This window comes from Cygnus atratus, chromosome 1, assembly GCF_013377495.2.
Source record: "Cygnus atratus isolate AKBS03 ecotype Queensland, Australia chromosome 1, CAtr_DNAZoo_HiC_assembly, whole genome shotgun sequence".
Lineage (NCBI taxonomy): Eukaryota > Metazoa > Chordata > Aves > Anseriformes > Anatidae > Cygnus > Cygnus atratus.
In genome coordinates this window covers 128,504,874-128,521,201 of record NC_066362.1, presented here as the reverse complement: position 1 = coordinate 128,521,201, position 16,328 = coordinate 128,504,874, and the positions used below count along the sequence as shown (strand labels likewise).

General features: G+C 39.6%; 1 protein-coding gene across 2 annotated transcripts in view; it reads left to right on the top strand.

The window, feature by feature from the left end:
* Positions 1-12,241, top strand: part of BMX (BMX non-receptor tyrosine kinase) — a 28,048-nt gene extending 15,807 nt beyond the window's left edge. The window contains exons 5-14 of one of the 2 annotated variants that reach the window (XM_035542116.2): positions 66-120; positions 1,659-1,741; positions 2,517-2,644; positions 3,055-3,129; positions 3,896-4,067; positions 4,984-5,200; positions 6,789-6,853; positions 7,873-7,991; positions 9,930-10,087; positions 11,104-12,241. In XM_035542116.2, coding sequence (XP_035398009.1) covers positions 66-120; positions 1,659-1,741; positions 2,517-2,644; positions 3,055-3,129; positions 3,896-4,067; positions 4,984-5,200; positions 6,789-6,853; positions 7,873-7,991; positions 9,930-10,087; positions 11,104-11,178 — 1,147 coding nt within the window. In that variant the 3' untranslated portion in view covers positions 11,179-12,241. The remainder of the gene's footprint in view (positions 1-65; positions 121-1,658; positions 1,742-2,516; positions 2,645-3,054; positions 3,130-3,895; positions 4,068-4,983; positions 5,201-6,788; positions 6,854-7,872; positions 7,992-9,929; positions 10,088-11,103) is intronic. The other variant, XM_035542115.2, reaches the window with a different exon arrangement.
* The last annotated feature ends 4,087 nt before the right edge of the window (positions 12,242-16,328 follow it).

Genomic DNA, 16,328 nt, shown 5'->3' with positions numbered 1-16,328 from the left:
TGAATCTGCTGTGCCTTATCCAGAAATCAGCCTATCAATAACAAGCCCCATATTTCTCCTTGCAGTTGGTATGCTGGTGGTATCTCCCGTGCCCAGTCTGAGCAGCTGCTCCGTCAGAAGGTCCTGCATATCTTTTATTGCTTGTATATGAACAACCGTGTAAATGTTTCTGTGCCAGTTGTCTTTGCTATACTGTGTAGCTAGAGGATGCTGATGCTCTTCAAATAGCTGTCGTATTACACAGTGCTGGAAACTCTTGTGCTAATTTGGTACTGACAAACAGATCTCTAAAAATGTCCAGATGTGTTGACGGCTCTTACGCAGACAAACAAATGATACGCTTCAAAAATAGGCCTGGAGCAAAGCCATAATGCGTGCATTTTGCCCCAGGGCTCTGCGTATTGGTTTTAGCTCTAAGCCTGTGTTGTTTGCTCCAGTGTGGCTCTTCCTGCAGGTCAGTCTAGAGGAGTTCTTTGCGCTGGTTTTATAATACATGGATGTGAAGTAAAACTTCACCCAGACAAACAGGGAACCTGGAGCAAACCAGTGCTATGCCTGCTGATTGAGAGCAAAGACTAGAACTAGGGGTGACTCAGGTGTACCGGCCATCACAAAAGACAACTGCAGAAGGACTTGTCCATGCACCTTTCTGCAGGAGATCTAGCCTCAGCCATGCTTTGGTTTAGGTGTCCAGTGTAGACAAGTTATTGTCTTTTCCTGTGGCAGCTGGCTGCTTTCTCACAGCCTCACTAATTGGCACTCAACCCCTCACCACTTTGAGAAAACCCAACTCTTTGTGAGCCTTGTCTCAATGTCCTTTCCCTTAGGCCTGTGCCATTGGTTCAGGAATGAAATGCAAGAGTGGCAAATCAATGGGGAAAAGGGGCTATGTCTCAGTCCCAAGAGGTGCTGGTACTCCTGAATCCAGTTAACTTAAAGAAGTTTCCTTTAACATGAAGTTTCCTCTGAATTTTACAACAATGAAGCTTGGCCTCTATGTGAAGTTCTGGATGTCTTCTTTCCTCACTGCACTAGCCATTTCTAGCACATCAGAGGTGTAGCTGTAAGATGAACTCTGAAAACCAGAATATCCAGCCCAGTATGGTAAACTGTTAATAGATTAAAAAACAAACAAACAAAAAAAAAAAACTTTGGCAATAGAAAATGACAACAGTTTAATGCATTTAGTTTAATGTAAAGTTTACAGTTTAATGTGAAGGAACTGAGAGAGAGTTCTTACTCAGATAGGATGTACGTGGCTTTGCTTGGGTCACACAACACTCACTGCCTCTGGCGGTAACAGGAGGATTGAGAAGGTGTTAGAAATTTTTCATCTCCCCTGCAATAAATCTGTATCGACGCACCACACAAAAATGGCACACTACTTGCTTCACGTCTGGACTGAGGCACAACTCACCTGGTTTTAAACATCTACAGTGAAATACCACAGCCAGTTACCTAGATACCCTTTTTAGTGGATAGAAATACGTATTTCTAAGGCATAATTTATCTTGTCCTAATGTAGTACTTAAAGGATGTCATATGAGTTATGTCTCCTTCTCTTGTATGTGGACATTACAGTATAGAAATCTAAAGTTCACTGGGATGAATCCCAACTTCAATGTTTCTTGTATTATTATTATTTTTTTAATAATTAGGGAAAAGAAGGTGCTTTTATGGTGCGGAAATCTTCTAGCCAGGCAGGAACATTTACTGTGTCTGTATTCAGCAAATTTCATGAGTGAGTATCCAAAGAATGTATATCATTTCTGTGAGCATGCTATGGGCATATTACTTGGTATGACTGGTTATGAACAAAATCTCTGCAGCATTGTGTTAAAGGGGGAAGGGAAGGGAAGGGAAGGGAAGGGAAGGGAAGGGAAGGGAAGGGAAGGGAAGGGAAGGGAAGGGAAGGGAAGGGAAGGGAAGGGAAGGGAAGGGAAGGGAAGGGAAGGGAAGGGAAGGGAAGGGAAGGGAAGGGAAGGGAAGGGAAGGGAAGGGAAGGGAAGGGAAGGGAAGGGAAGGGAAGGGAAGGGAAGGGAAGGGAAAGGAAGGGAAGGGAAGGGAAGGGAAGGGAAGGGAAGGGAAGGGAAGGGAAGGGAAGGGAAGGGAAGGGAAGGGAAGGGAAGGGAAGGGAAGGGAAGGGAAGGGAAGGGAAGGGAAGGGAAGGGAAGGGAAGGGAAGGGAAGGGAAGGGAAGGGAAGGGAAGGGAAGGGAAGGGAAGGGAAGGGAAGGGAAGGGAAGGGAAGGGAAGGGAAGGGAAGGGAAGGGAAGGGAAGGGAAGGGAAGGGAAGGGAAGGGAAGGGAAGGGAAGGGAAGGGAAGGGAAGGGAAGGGAAGGGAAGGGAAGGGAAGGGAAGGGAAGGGAAGGGAAGGGAAGGGAAGGGAAGGGAAGGGAAGGGAAGGGAAGGGAGAGAGTGTTGCAGTTCATTCAGCAGCTAACTAATCTATTCATGCGTGGTCTGGAAGGCACTTTGTAACACTCGAACATACACAGCACTTTGTTTTGTTTTTCAGAAGTAAAAAAGGAACAGTCAAACATTACCATGTGCACAAAACCCCTCAGAACAAGTATTACCTTGCTGAAAATTACTGTTTTGAATCAATTCCCAAACTTATACACTATCACCAGCACAACTCAGCAGGTAATCCTGTGTGCTCTTTCTACTTGAATGGATTTGGCTTAGGCTTCTGGGCTTCTCAGAGTTATCATGAATCACTTCCAATACTGAATCTTCTAAATATCAAAACATCTTTTGGGAGAATTTAGGTGTAACTTGATCTACTATGTTCACAATCAAAATAGTTGCTTTGCTTTTCTGTACAGTGCTTTTGGGTATTGTACTACCTCTTCTTGCAATACCTCTGCTGGAATAGCTCTTAAGCACAGAAAATACTCAGTCTTGTGAAGTGATGCATCTGCTAAACATTGTCCTCTGTCATTACCTGGATGGTTGTAATATGGTGTGTGTGTGTTTGTGTTAATTCCCCTGTATTTTCTTTGATTCAGAGAAGTCATTTATATATTGTCAACTTTAAGAGGTTTTCTTTGTAGGTATGGTGACAAGGCTCCGGCATGCAGTATCTATGCAAGTAAATAAAGTCCCAGACACAGCTTCACTGGGAAATGGTAGGAAGATAACTTTCCTTTTTGAATCTGGTGTCAGTCTTGGCCACCAAGAAATGAATAACCAGAAAACTGTGACTCTTACTGTGTTCAGGCTTGTAAGAGGTTGCAGAATCCTTGAGCTCACTGTCTGGTGGCCCTTTAAGTTTGTCCATGCAGACAATGCAGAGCCTCCTACCCTGTGAGAATTTGGGAACAATGGTCTCTCAGTCACCCAGCCCCTTCCATAGCTTCCTCTTGTACAGAATAGCATTGAGACTCTATGGTTCTATGAAATAGGGTATCCCTTCCTTCATGTGTATCTTGTCTACGTCCAGGGCAAAGTGAATGCAAAGGTGTTTTATGTCAACTTTTATGTTGTGCCTTTTTAAGGGGCCCTAAGTCAAATTTTGTATCAACTGTGAAAGGCTTTGTGTGCTTTCTTCCCCAGTACATCTGAGTCAAGGCCATTTCTTCCCTCTGCCACATTACCTGGCACAGTAATACTTGTTTTCCAGTCCCCTACATAAATATATACCATCATTTGATACTTAAAACTGTCTCAAATCTGTTTATAAGGCAAAAATCCAGGTAGTAGCAAACAACACTTTTAGGAATTGTAGTGTCCTTCTATAACTCAAACACAAAGCTGAGATGAGAAACAGGTATGTTGCCTCAGTGCAGTGTGGTTCTGCAACCCTTCAGAGAAAACAAAACCATTGCATGTGGTAGATGCCATGCCTGCACTTGCCCATTTTTTTGTTAAAGGGAATTTCTTGTGTCCCAATAGGAATATGGGAGCTGAAGCGAGAAGAAATTGTCCTGTTGAGAGAGCTAGGAAGTGGTCAGTTTGGAGAGGTGCATCTGGGAAAGTGGAAGGGACGATATGATGTGGCTGTAAAGATGGTTAAAGAGGGAACAATGTCAGAAGATGAATTCACAGAAGAAGCTCAGACCATGATGTAAGCTGTGCCATTGCTTAATTATTTGGAAGCAATGATCTCTCCATTCATTAATCAGTAATACATAGCAGACACAGGAAAAAATAATTTCCTCTTAAAAATATAATTAAATAGTGTTGGGTACATTAGGCACAGGCTAAATATGTAGCCATGTAATATTACCAGAAGAAAAACACAGAGATTGATGGGGTCATCTACAAAAAAGTTTTCAATTAACATCTCTTCTACAAGTTAAGAGGTTCCACATACATCACTTAAAACTATGCTTCATTAGCATTTATACTGAAATGATTAGAAGGATGTTCCTGCCATCCTGCAGGTAGGAATGAGATGAATAACAGGAAAATGCCATCAATATGAACATGTGACTTGCAGCTTTAGTCTGTGACTCCAAAGAGGCAATCATGTTAGAATGTCCAATGAAATTTCATGAAATGATAATCGAAGTACATGAATTCAAGAATATTTCTGTTATCTCATATTTTAAATGTATGCACTACATTTCAGGCAGTCAACTAGCTGATAAAATCAGAATTCTAAGTCTTTAAATTTTGCAGCATGATTTTAGTAGAAATTTTTAAGGTAAAAGACCCACCATACCTGCTCATTTCTATTTTCTTCCACCAATAAGGCTGCACATTTGCACTGCTTAATCTTATTTCAGATTTCGACTATGAAGTTGTCATTTCATCTATTGAGTCTTTTTTTGGTTACCATCAATACTGAGTCTCCCAGTAATGAGCAGAAGGCGTCTCAGTTCTTCTTGAAAAGGAATAATTTACAGCCTGTGATAGGCCTGTACCCAGTCTCACAAATGTCTCAGAGTATGCTACATTAATATTTGAAGGACAAAACTTACAGAAATGCACAATCATAACTATTTATTCTTTAACTATTTTATTTTTATTTGTTTCAGGAAACTTAATCATCCCAAACTTGTTAGACTGTACGGTGTATGCTCAAAACTGTATCCCATCTATATAGTGATGGAATATATGTCAAACGGCAGTTTGCTTAGCTACTTACAGAGTCATGGGAAGGAGCTGCAACCCCTTCAGCTTCTGGAAATATGTTATGACGTTTGTGATGCTATGGCGTTTCTGGAGAGCTGCCAGTTCATACACAGAGACTTGGTAAGCTATCCCACAGGAGAACTGGAACAGGATAGGCAGAGGCAGTTCTGCCTTTAGGTTCAGCCACAGCTGCTCTGGCTCTGTAGGCATTCACCCCCAAAATCATCATAGTCTGCAGATCAGAGACACATAGTTGGCTCAGTACAAAGCAGCTCTGGCCTAGGGGCACTAAAGCCCCATGTAAACAGCACTGCCTACAAGCTGACCTGCTCTGTTTCAGAGCTGAGCTGGCAAGTCTACAGCACTGCATACTGTGCTGCCCACATTTATGGGTGCTAGCCTCAAGGGTTTATGCACCACTTGGCAGCAGAGATATCCAATTATAACATTAATAAAGCAAAGAGGTCTGTCCAGTGATAATTTAGTCCTCCAGGAGAAAGAGGTGAAGCGTTAAAGATGTGGGTTGTGTTTTAATGAGTTAAGGATTTGTTTAATTGGAAACTTTCTCTTATAAAACAGGTGTGACCACTATTAGGATAAACGGGAATTTACTCTGGTGCATTGCAAGCAGGAACAGAACTTGAAAGTCTGCAGTTGCCCTCTCCCTTAAATACATTTATCTGCCACTGCCTTCAAGCAATTTTTTCAAGTTCCTGCAAAACTTAGCTACCAAGAATGGTAGTATAAGTCTTTGGGGAAATAAGTGGTTATTTTATGGGCCTGTTAAAAGTGAACCTATCCAAATTTCTGGTATATTGTGCTTCACAGTCAATAGCAGCATTTTAAATTCTAATCCAGACAAAAATATGTTGGAATATTTGTGACAATATTTGTTATAGTCTTGCTTAACTTTCCAATAGGGATGCCATCTCCTCAGGTAGCATTTTAAATGCTGTCTTGTTGATGCTTTCAAAGATTTGTTTCTATTTGTAAACAAAGTTGTTAAATCCATAGCTCACTAATTTTCACACCTGATTCAGGAATCAGGAATGTCAGACAGTTTAGGTAGCAGAACTCAAGTTATAAATACAAAGTCAGATTCTGAAAACTGGCTCTACACCATGGGAAAACAGAAATAAATTTTGAGCTTGATTTCAGGTTGAGGACTGCAGATTCAAACTACATCACAAAAATTAATGAGCATGCAGGCAGAGAATATAGCCTTAGATAAGTGTTCTCTAGTGATCATTTGTAGAACTAGGTTCATGCTGAACTTTTCATAAAACAGACTGTTTATATCATCTTTTATTGTTCCACTCTGCTTATAATGCAATGCGAATAATCAAATCAATGTTTTCCTTCCTGCTTTTGATGCCTTGGTACATTCTGAGACTACACAAAAAGACCCTGGAGGATGGTGCAATTCTAAAGACAGGATTTAGTTTCTAGCTCTGTTGCTGTTTCTCCAAGTGAATGTGGGTTTCTCACCTCTGTTTACTCATCCCCCAATGTCATTATTACAGCCAAGGTAATGATAAGAGCTGCTTACCATTATCTTACAGTTCCCAACTTAATTGCTTTGATCAAAAAATATCATTATTTCTTGAAATGCTAGTGGACAGAAATGATGATTAGCAAACTACCAAGACATTATTTGCTCCTCTTTGGTCTTCTTCTACTCATCTATTTTCTCACTTTTCTACTAAAGGCTGCTAGAAACTGTTTGGTTGACAGCAATCTTACTGTGAAAGTATCTGACTTTGGAATGACAAGGTAAGTAAAAGAAATGGGAGCCTCGTGAAGCTATGTAGCTATAATTTACTGTCATAGTTCAGCTAGTAACTGGCTATTGGTAAATTTAAGCCACAACGTGTTACAGCTCTTTGTGTCTCCTATCCATTAATGACCATAAACCATCAGAATAAAGATAGTTTACTGTCTCAAAAAGTTATTGCTTAAAGCCCAGATGCAGCTGAGTGATTTCACATCTAATGCTTGTTAAGGAAATCTCATAGTTTGCTTTGTGTAGAGGATATGCAAATAATTTTGGGGGCTAAACATCTCCATCAGTGGCCTCAGTGGAGAGAAGTGGGAGAGGATGAGCATCCTAGAGTACACGTCCTCTGAGGAGAGCTGGGGGAGCATGGGCTGCTTAGTCTGGTGAAGAGGGGGAGGCTAAGAGGAAACCTGAAAGCTGCTTATGGCTACTTACAGTTATAAAGCTGATGGTGCCAAATTTGTCTCAGCAGTGCCAGGTGATATAACCACGAGCACTGGTCACATAGTGCAACTCAGGAAGTTCAGGTTTGGACAACAAGAAGCTTTTCACAAGGAGGTAGTGCAGCAGGCAACACGTTAGTTGGGGACACTATGAAATTGCCATTTCTGGAGGCTTTTAAGACTTGGCTACATAGAGCCATAGCTGACCTGATTTGGTGTAGGGAATAATCACATTTGAGCAGGGGACTGGACAAGATGGCCTGACAACATTCATCTTTTATTCTGCATTATTTATCTGATAAGTTGATAACAAGGACCTGGTCTATCAATTATAGATACCAGGTATCCTTTGGAAATTTGGAATTCTGTCCAGGGTGTTCCTAGGAACCCTCTGATGTGCAAGGAAGAAACAGTAAGCAGTATTTTACTGCAACTGAGAAACCTGTTCTCGTGGAAGGTGTCTCTGCCTATGGCAGGAGGTTGGAATTAGATGGTCTTTTCCAACCCAAACCATTCTGTGACTCTGTGATTCCATAACTCAGTCAGAACCAAGTTTGTTTCTTGCATTGTAGGTATGTTCTGGATGATCTGTATGTAAGCTCACTAGGAACCAAGTTTCCAGTGAAGTGGTCAGCACCAGAAGTTTTTCATTACACCAAATTTAGCAGCAAGTCAGATGTATGGGCCTTCGGTAAGTATGGAATTTGACATATAAATATGTATGCATATATGCAATCATGTTTGGCTTTCCTTAGCATACCACATGGAAATACTAGACATTTGCACACTGAAAGAATGTAAAAAGCAGTTACAGCTTATGATCTTGTTTATTAATTTTATGCATCAAAGCCTGTACTCTGGATTTTTTAGCTCGATTGTTTTTCTTATAGCCACACAGAAACCTTGGCCACTCCCCAGTTGCTTCATATGTGTTTAATAGGATGCACCAAATGGAACTGTTGGCAGTGGAGATCAAACAGTATCTTTGGCTGTAGACCATAAATCTGTGCTGCCCAACTCAAAAGAGTTTTTCTATTAGTCACAGAGGTCAGAACAGATTCTTTGCATGAGCCAGCTGTGGCAGAGAAACCGTGCTAATGGAGACTCTGTATCTTCGCAAAGAATACGATGCATTTGCAGACCACCTTCTACCCATGAATTTCAAACATTTGAACTTCTACTTCAGTGGTTCTCAAGCTATTATTTTAAAATCCCTGGAGTCTGTTCAGTGTTTCTGAAACTCTGCAAAAGGTAGCAAAGAAAGGGCAGCCTCTTGTGAATAGACTTAAATTCCACTTACACGGGTTTGCTCCTGCAGTAAGAAAATTTTAGCAGCTGTCAAATTGGTGAAAGATTGGCAACCTACTGTTCTTGACATTGAACAATGGTGAATAAAGCAGATGAAAGTGTTTCCAAATGCAGTGTTTCTTCTTATCTTTAACTTCAGCTAGTCTCCCAATATTGTTAATGACCTTTACAAGCTTTTTATAACATATACAATTCAATCAGAAGTTGGATTTTCTGGTGATAAATTTTCTTTTTGTTCTGATGGATGAAATCCTGACTCCAGGCATTATTGTCATTAACTTCAATATCGGCATTAACTTCAATGGGAAACACTATTTTTCCTTAGAAGGTCTTTTCTCATTTTACCACTATCCATTGATGCAGTGGAAGCAAAGGATGAGCTGAATCCATCAGTTCTTGTTTAGTTGTTTTAAACTCATGTGTCTTTGAAGGGCTAAAGAACTGAACTGATGCATTCATATCCCAAAAGTAGATGTCTGAGAACAAATAATCTTGGCTACTTAATGCTCTCATCAGGGAAAGCTGGAATTCAGATACAATTTTATTCTGATCTCACTGTGACACTACAATGCTTAAGTCTTCAAGCTGGAGGGAAGTTGAAAATCCAATAAATTTCTCAGTGGAAAAAAAAATCTTTACTGTCAGTCTTAATAATAAATATTGTGAATAAAATAAATATCTTCTTTTTTTATTTTATTTTACTGTTTGCATGATTATCAATCACACGTTTAGTTACAACAAAATAGTTCTAACAAAGCTGGCTGTTTTTATGAATTAATGATTATTCTATTATCCAGTGTTTGCATTGCTTCAGTAAAATCCAGTTTTTATAGGTATGTGGAGCAGAGACCTTAAAGCATTCAGAAATCTTTCTGTTACCAAACAAATATATGTCCCAATCCCTTCAAATGTATTTTTTTTATGATTTATTCTATAAAATATGGATAACTATAGCTGTCATTTTCTTTCTCCATTCTTCTTCCTCTCTCTGTGTACACACATATATATGAAAGGGGATGTTTTTATATATTTTGTAAAAAATAGACTCTGTGGATATATGTTTTGAGTTTTGTCCATTATTGTTCACATTAAATATATTTTATAGCTAACTTTTTCATCCAACTTCACCTTCTACTACAGTAGAAATTATTTTACATTTGAGTACAGAACCACAATTGTAAGTTATCTCTATACTTTTTTTTGGACAATATTCTCTGTGGAGTCGGTTACATGTTGCATGTGCATCTTGTTCTGGGAAAGGATTCCCTTGCCTTTCTTGACGTTCATTTCTTGTCTTCGATTGTTGTGAATATTTCGGCAGGTATCTTAATGTGGGAGGTGTTCACTTTGGGAAAGCAGCCATACGAGCTGTATGATAACATGCAGGTGATTGAGAAAGTTTCTCAGGGATACAGACTTTATAGACCACAACTGGTTTCAGACATCACCTACCAGATAATGTACAACTGCTGGCATGAGGTATGTATAACTGCATGTATTAACTGCAGAAAAAAAAGATTAGTAGGAGTTACTGGGATTCATAGTTGACAGGTGAACTAATGTTCTAAATGGTAAATCTCTCTTATAAAAGCCTTGCTTTGTATGTAGTACATTGCATATAACAGTCTAGTTCAGGACTTTGTTAGCAATAAGAGGAGAAAGCACAGGAAATAGGACATAAAGGAATATTCCTTCCCTTCTCCTCAGAACCACAAATTTAAGTAAATAACATTAAAATATGCTTGAATGTCAACATAATATGCAGGGTGAGATTATTCTCACCTAATTTTACTGTTTTAAAAATTGAGTCCTGAGCCAAGGTAATTGTCTAAATTCTTTCCATGATTACAGGACCATTACTGCTATACCTCCCTATGGTCATTTGTCCTTTCTATCTTAGCCATTATAGAATTAAATTATCTCTATTCATATACATGTGTCTTAAATAATTCAGATAGATCTCTACATTTTTAGATCACTAAAGCTGTGCAACCCCACTGGGGTTATTTTTTATGGAAAGGTTGTGTTATCCCATCTGTGATTCTTCTATGAGTTGTAAGTCAAATGCTGAACATGCTCATATTATTTTTAAGGATTTGTGTCTGCTATGCCAAGAATTAATCCTGATTTATTTTTCCTCCTCAACTAAATTTTAGTCTGTTCTCTATGAACCATGACTTGTTTATCACCAGCAACAAAGCACCATTTGGCATATTGTTGGTGATACCATGAAATGACAGTGATAATAGTTTTTTAAATATAACTGACAGAGAGAAAAAAAAAAAAAAAAAAGACAACTTATTTTGAGGACATGTTAATGCAAAGGAAGAATATTAACTATCACAACATAAGGAAAATATACAAAGTAACTTTAATTTTTTTTACCCTTTAAACATCATTGTCTCTCTGTTTTCTTCATGGAAAAAAAAGCAGAGTGCAGTTCCTGAATGATTTCAAAAGTAAATAACTGTATCTATCATCTTTGCTTCATTCAGCTACCAGAAAAGCGTCCTGCCTTTTTTCAGCTTCTATCGTTTTTCGAGGCACTGAGAGAAGACAGCAGGGCTTGAAAAAGAAGATTCATAGACTGATGACTGTGCATACTGGTTCCATATCACCTGTCTTCTGTGAGAGAATTAAATATGAACTCTTCCTGACATTAACCACCTCTATTATTCTGTATATTAGTCTTTTTCTGACTTAATCAGAGACCTGACCAAGAAGTGTATGGAGAAAGCTTTTATGATATGCTGCAGGTGATAGAATCTGGAAGGATGCTGTGGAAGAATATAATTCATTCTGTTAGCATTGTCTCAAAGGACTTCACAGACACTGAGGCATACAGCAACTGTGTATACACCTTCCTTGCTTCCAAGCTGTCATTGTTTGGCCTTAACTGGAAATGTAAATAGGGAAATTCATGCTTGTTAGGTTTTCTGATTATCATAACTCATCTGAATGTATTTTTTTCTTTGTAATCCCTTGAAGCTGACGCCTGAGGTCAAATTTAGAACTGCTGCAAGTAACAGTAACATAAGAAGTTATAGCCTCACTTTCAATTACTTAGAAATTTCTATTGGTAAAATATTTTATCAGTTTGTTTACTAGTAGTATTGATCTTAATTTTGGCCCTCAGGGTATGTGTTTGATTTGGAATTTATTCTAAACTACGTATCTAAGATATTTGCAGCTTAGCTACATACGAGGAGTTTTTTGGAGTGTTATTGCTTCCTGCTGCACTTAGAAAATGGAAAAAAAAATTTTTTTTTGCAGAATTTTGTAGTCATTACAATAGTAGGTGGTAAGTTACGCTGATCTCTATAAAACCTGAAGAGCCAAAATTTTAGAAGAACTGAAAATGTTATTAATATGATTGCTTAGCCAGATATTTTACTAGTGATGAGATGAAATGTGGTTCCTAATGTTAACACTGAGTTCTTAAATAAGAACACCCAACTTTCAAATGCTCATAGCACTATGCTAATTAACACTAACTTCATTCTGTCTAGAGATACCAAATACATCTGAAGTTACTTAACCATAACAGAGTAGTCTAAACTTAGACACTGACATTTGTAAAATGCTGATCTAATGTATATAAAAAGAAGGGTTATAAAATAAAGCAATTTCTGGAAAAAAAAAATAAAATAAAAAATCATCTCCTCTCTCCTTAGAGTTGAGCTAAGTCTTTGTGAGACCCCTCCAGGAGTCAGAGTGATTGCTGCCTACCAGCTGCCCTGGTGGAGCTGTCCCAGCCTTAATGGGGACACCTCTGCAGCTCAAGTCTGAGCTGGGGCCAGCACCTGTCCAGCTATAAACCGAGCCTAAGGAGTAAGAAATGCACGGTGCAGACATGTGGGGAGAGGGGAGAAAGAAATGAAGACCCAGGGCCTGTCTGGCTCTCTGGTGCCTGTGTTTCTTGTTGTTGCCTAGTCCCTCTGCTGGAAGCTCCCTTGCAGAGCATATGCCTGTCTACAATGGGAGCAGTGTGTCTTTCTGGGGAAATAGCATCTGGGAACATGAAAATGACGACGTGTGTGACTACACACAGCTGGGGGGGGTGTCATGGGAGGCTTGTATGGTCTGAGGGAGAGGTTGGGCATGGAATGATGTTGCCTGTGCCTCAAGTAAGAGGTGCAGACCCATTTAAAGGGCAGCATATGAGTGAAGGGTGGGTCCCAAGGACAGACAGGGTGAGGGAATGACATTGGGGCTGATGTATGGGGATGGTTTTTTAATATAAATGTCGTCTTTTTATTTCTGTCCTTCCAACATCCTGCTATATTTTTTAGTGGTTTTATATATTAACAATTCTGAATTGTGGTCTTTTGATTTATAGCACAGCTTTTAAAATTAATTGCTTTGAAATGAAAGCTTTGTCTTAATGGAAATGTTAATCTTAACAACAGATCTGAAGATGGCTGGCATGTCTAATTACATTATTTAATTTTTTTCAGATTTGTCATTCCCCATTTCTGTTGCTGCACTGTAAGTGAGAAAACCACATACAGTTGAATTATTAATCTTAAAGTTCAGCTAAAGTACTAAGGTTTAGGGATACTATGGCAATGAGATATGTGGTATAGACAACTCAAAGAAAAAAAAATATTTCCATTCCTTTAGATTCCTGTGTAATTTGCAGCTAACCAGTATCATCTGTCTACCATTTTGAATTGTCTTTAGTTGGTTCTTGTCTCTTAAATCAGTAGAGACCTACAAGGGACAGAATCGTGGAAATGCTGGCTGAAGGGACCTCTAGAGGTCATCTACCGAACTTCACACTCGGACTGGGACTGTCCCAACGACTGTCCCAACAAATCTTGTATCTACAGGAACCTTGAATGCTTTCCAGGAAGGTGATTCCACAGCCTTTCGTAGTATGGGATAGGCAACCTGTCCCAGCGCTGTACTACCCTCCTCATGAACAGCTTTTCCTTTCCAGGTGCAGACTGAACATCCTAAGCCTAAGCCTGCTGCCCCCCTGTTATATATATACACCCTGTCACTCCAGAGGACTGGGCCAAACGAGTAGCTGTAGGCAGTTACAAGGTTTCTCTGTAGCTTCTTCTTTGCCTTACTCAGCAAGGCCTGCTACCTCAGCCTCTCTTCATCGGACATGTACCGTAGGCCCTTTATCTTTGGGAGCTCTCTATAAAAGCTCTCTGGTTGCTCCATATCCTTCTTGAACTAGGAGCCCCCAAAACATTATTTCACTGTTGTCTCACTGGTGGCAAACAGAGGAAAATAATGACTTCCCTTGACAAGCTGGTCGTGCTCCTCCTAATGAATTCCAGTCTGCGATTTCCCTCACTCACAGCAGCCACACGCTGTTGGCTCATGTTCAGCCTGGTGTCATTCACAGTATTCGGACCCTTTTTGGCAGGGCTGCTACTCAGTCACTCAGCTCCCAGCCTGCATCAATACATAGGGTTATTCCACACCAAGTGCAGAACTTTGCACTTCCACTTCTTCATTTTCACGAGCTTTCTGCTGGCCCAGTGTCCTGGTTTCAGTTAGGACAGAGTTAATTTTCCTCCTAGTAGCTGGCAGGGTGCTATGTTTTGGATTAGGATGAGAAGAGCGCTGATAACATGCTGATGTTTTAATTGTTGTAGAGCAGTGCTTACACCAAGCCAAGGACTTTTCAGCTTCTCGCTCTGTCCTGCTAGCGAGCAGGCTAGGGGTGCAGCAGGAGCTGGGAGGGGACAGACCCAGGACAGCTGACCCAAACTGGCCAAAGGGGTATTCCATACCATCTGATGTCATGCTGAACAACATATAGGGGTGGCTAGCCGGGGTGGGGGGGCGGCTGCTCGGGGATAGGCTGGGCATCGGTCAACGGGTGGTGAGCAATTGCATTGTGCATCACTTATTTCGTACACATTATTATTATTAATACTATTATTATTATTATTGTTGTTGTTATTCTTTTCCCTGTCTTAATAAACTGTCTTTATCTCAACTCACAGACTTCACTTTCCCGTTTCTCTCCCCCATCCCGGAGAGGGAGGAGGGAGGGTGAGCGAACGGCTGTGTGGTGTTTGACTGCCAGCCGGGCTAAACCACAACACCCAGTCATCGAGTGTATTCATATCCCTTTGGACAGAAGCTCTGCCATTTGTCATATCAACACACCTGCTCCTTCTGCTGCCACTGCTCCAAGACAGCTGGAGACAGGGCAGTTTACCTTAGAGCATCTAAAGTGGTACTATGCATCTATCCTCAGGTATCTAAACTCCATCCAAGTTTCCACTGAAAATGCGTAGCAGAGGAGGGACGAATGGGTAGACCTTTTTCAGGATCTCACCATATAGCAGAAAGAGTCTGTATATAGGTTCTCAGAATTTAGTGATGTCATTTAATGGCCTAGCTTTTCGTCAATTTGGAGCTCTTATATTTAACATTAATAACATTTATTTTATGTGTGGTTACAGAGAGGTGCTGAGATTGCCTGTTTGCAATCTGCCAGTCTTAAAAATAACCCCATTGTTTTGTGAAGTGCATGCTACATGTCTGAGATTCTGCATAAAATATATCAGCTGATGAAAGTGAAGACTAGAGACAGATACAGGACAACAGTATTGGGTACAAAGATATCAAAAGGAGAATCTAGGGCAATTGACAAGGTCATGATACACTACTTCATAAAATACTACAGGGGATTCATCATATCTAACTTCAAGCATACAGAAACCAGGGCTTTTCCAAGTTCCCTATATAGTCAATGAAGGCAAGGAGAAGATGTCCTATTTTATTGGTTTGTTTTGTTATGCATTTTGAGAGCTCTGAGCTTTGTAACAGTGCAAACTGCTGAAATGTAGAAACTCTTCCATGAAATGGAGTTCTTATCTTCTGCACAGCTCCTGGCCTGGTTTCTTTTACTTTCATATATGTTTACATACATGAATGCATGCCTGCACATGCACACACACACACATTTAAGAAAATAAACTCCCAAAACTATGAAATAAAATTGTCAGAAATGGATCTGCAGACAGCAATTTATACACCCATGCATATACAGTGTAAATTCTTCTTGTGAGCTTACGACCATATCCATGAGATAATTATTTTTAATAATAATTACACAATGGTATGAATAATATATTATAGTATATAATAAATATAGTAAATTTACTATAGTAAGAAATATTATTTATGTAATAGTGCAATTTCTATTTGTAATATGCAGTATTTGTAATAGTGGAGGCAATGGCTGAAGTACTGATCATCTAGTATTAAAAATGTATTTCATGTTCAGATGACAATACAGAATGGATTTTTTCTTTTTATTTTTATTTTTTTGTTTTTGAGGGGTTATGTGCTAATTGGTCTCTACAATACATATCCATAAACCAGTTAGAAAAATAACTTATGTTACAGCTTCCTAAGTTCCAGTGCTGGTTAGTCTTCATTCTGTAACCATTTTACAATGATACAGATTTCCCGTAGGTGCAAAAAATGCATTTATTTCATATCAATTTGAGTACTTCATCACTAAGATTCTCGTGGTGGACAGTTGTTGTTTTTTCCTCACTGTCTATCAGATAGATTTCTGAGCTCTCCATCTGGAAAGATCATGATGTTCCTTATGGGCATCACAAGTATATGAGTTATTCTTGTCTGCCTTGATCTGTGTACAGCTCTACACTTCCAAGAGGTTATATCTCTTTACAGAGGAAACAAAGGCAAATTGGATGCAGCACATCTATGAAAAGCA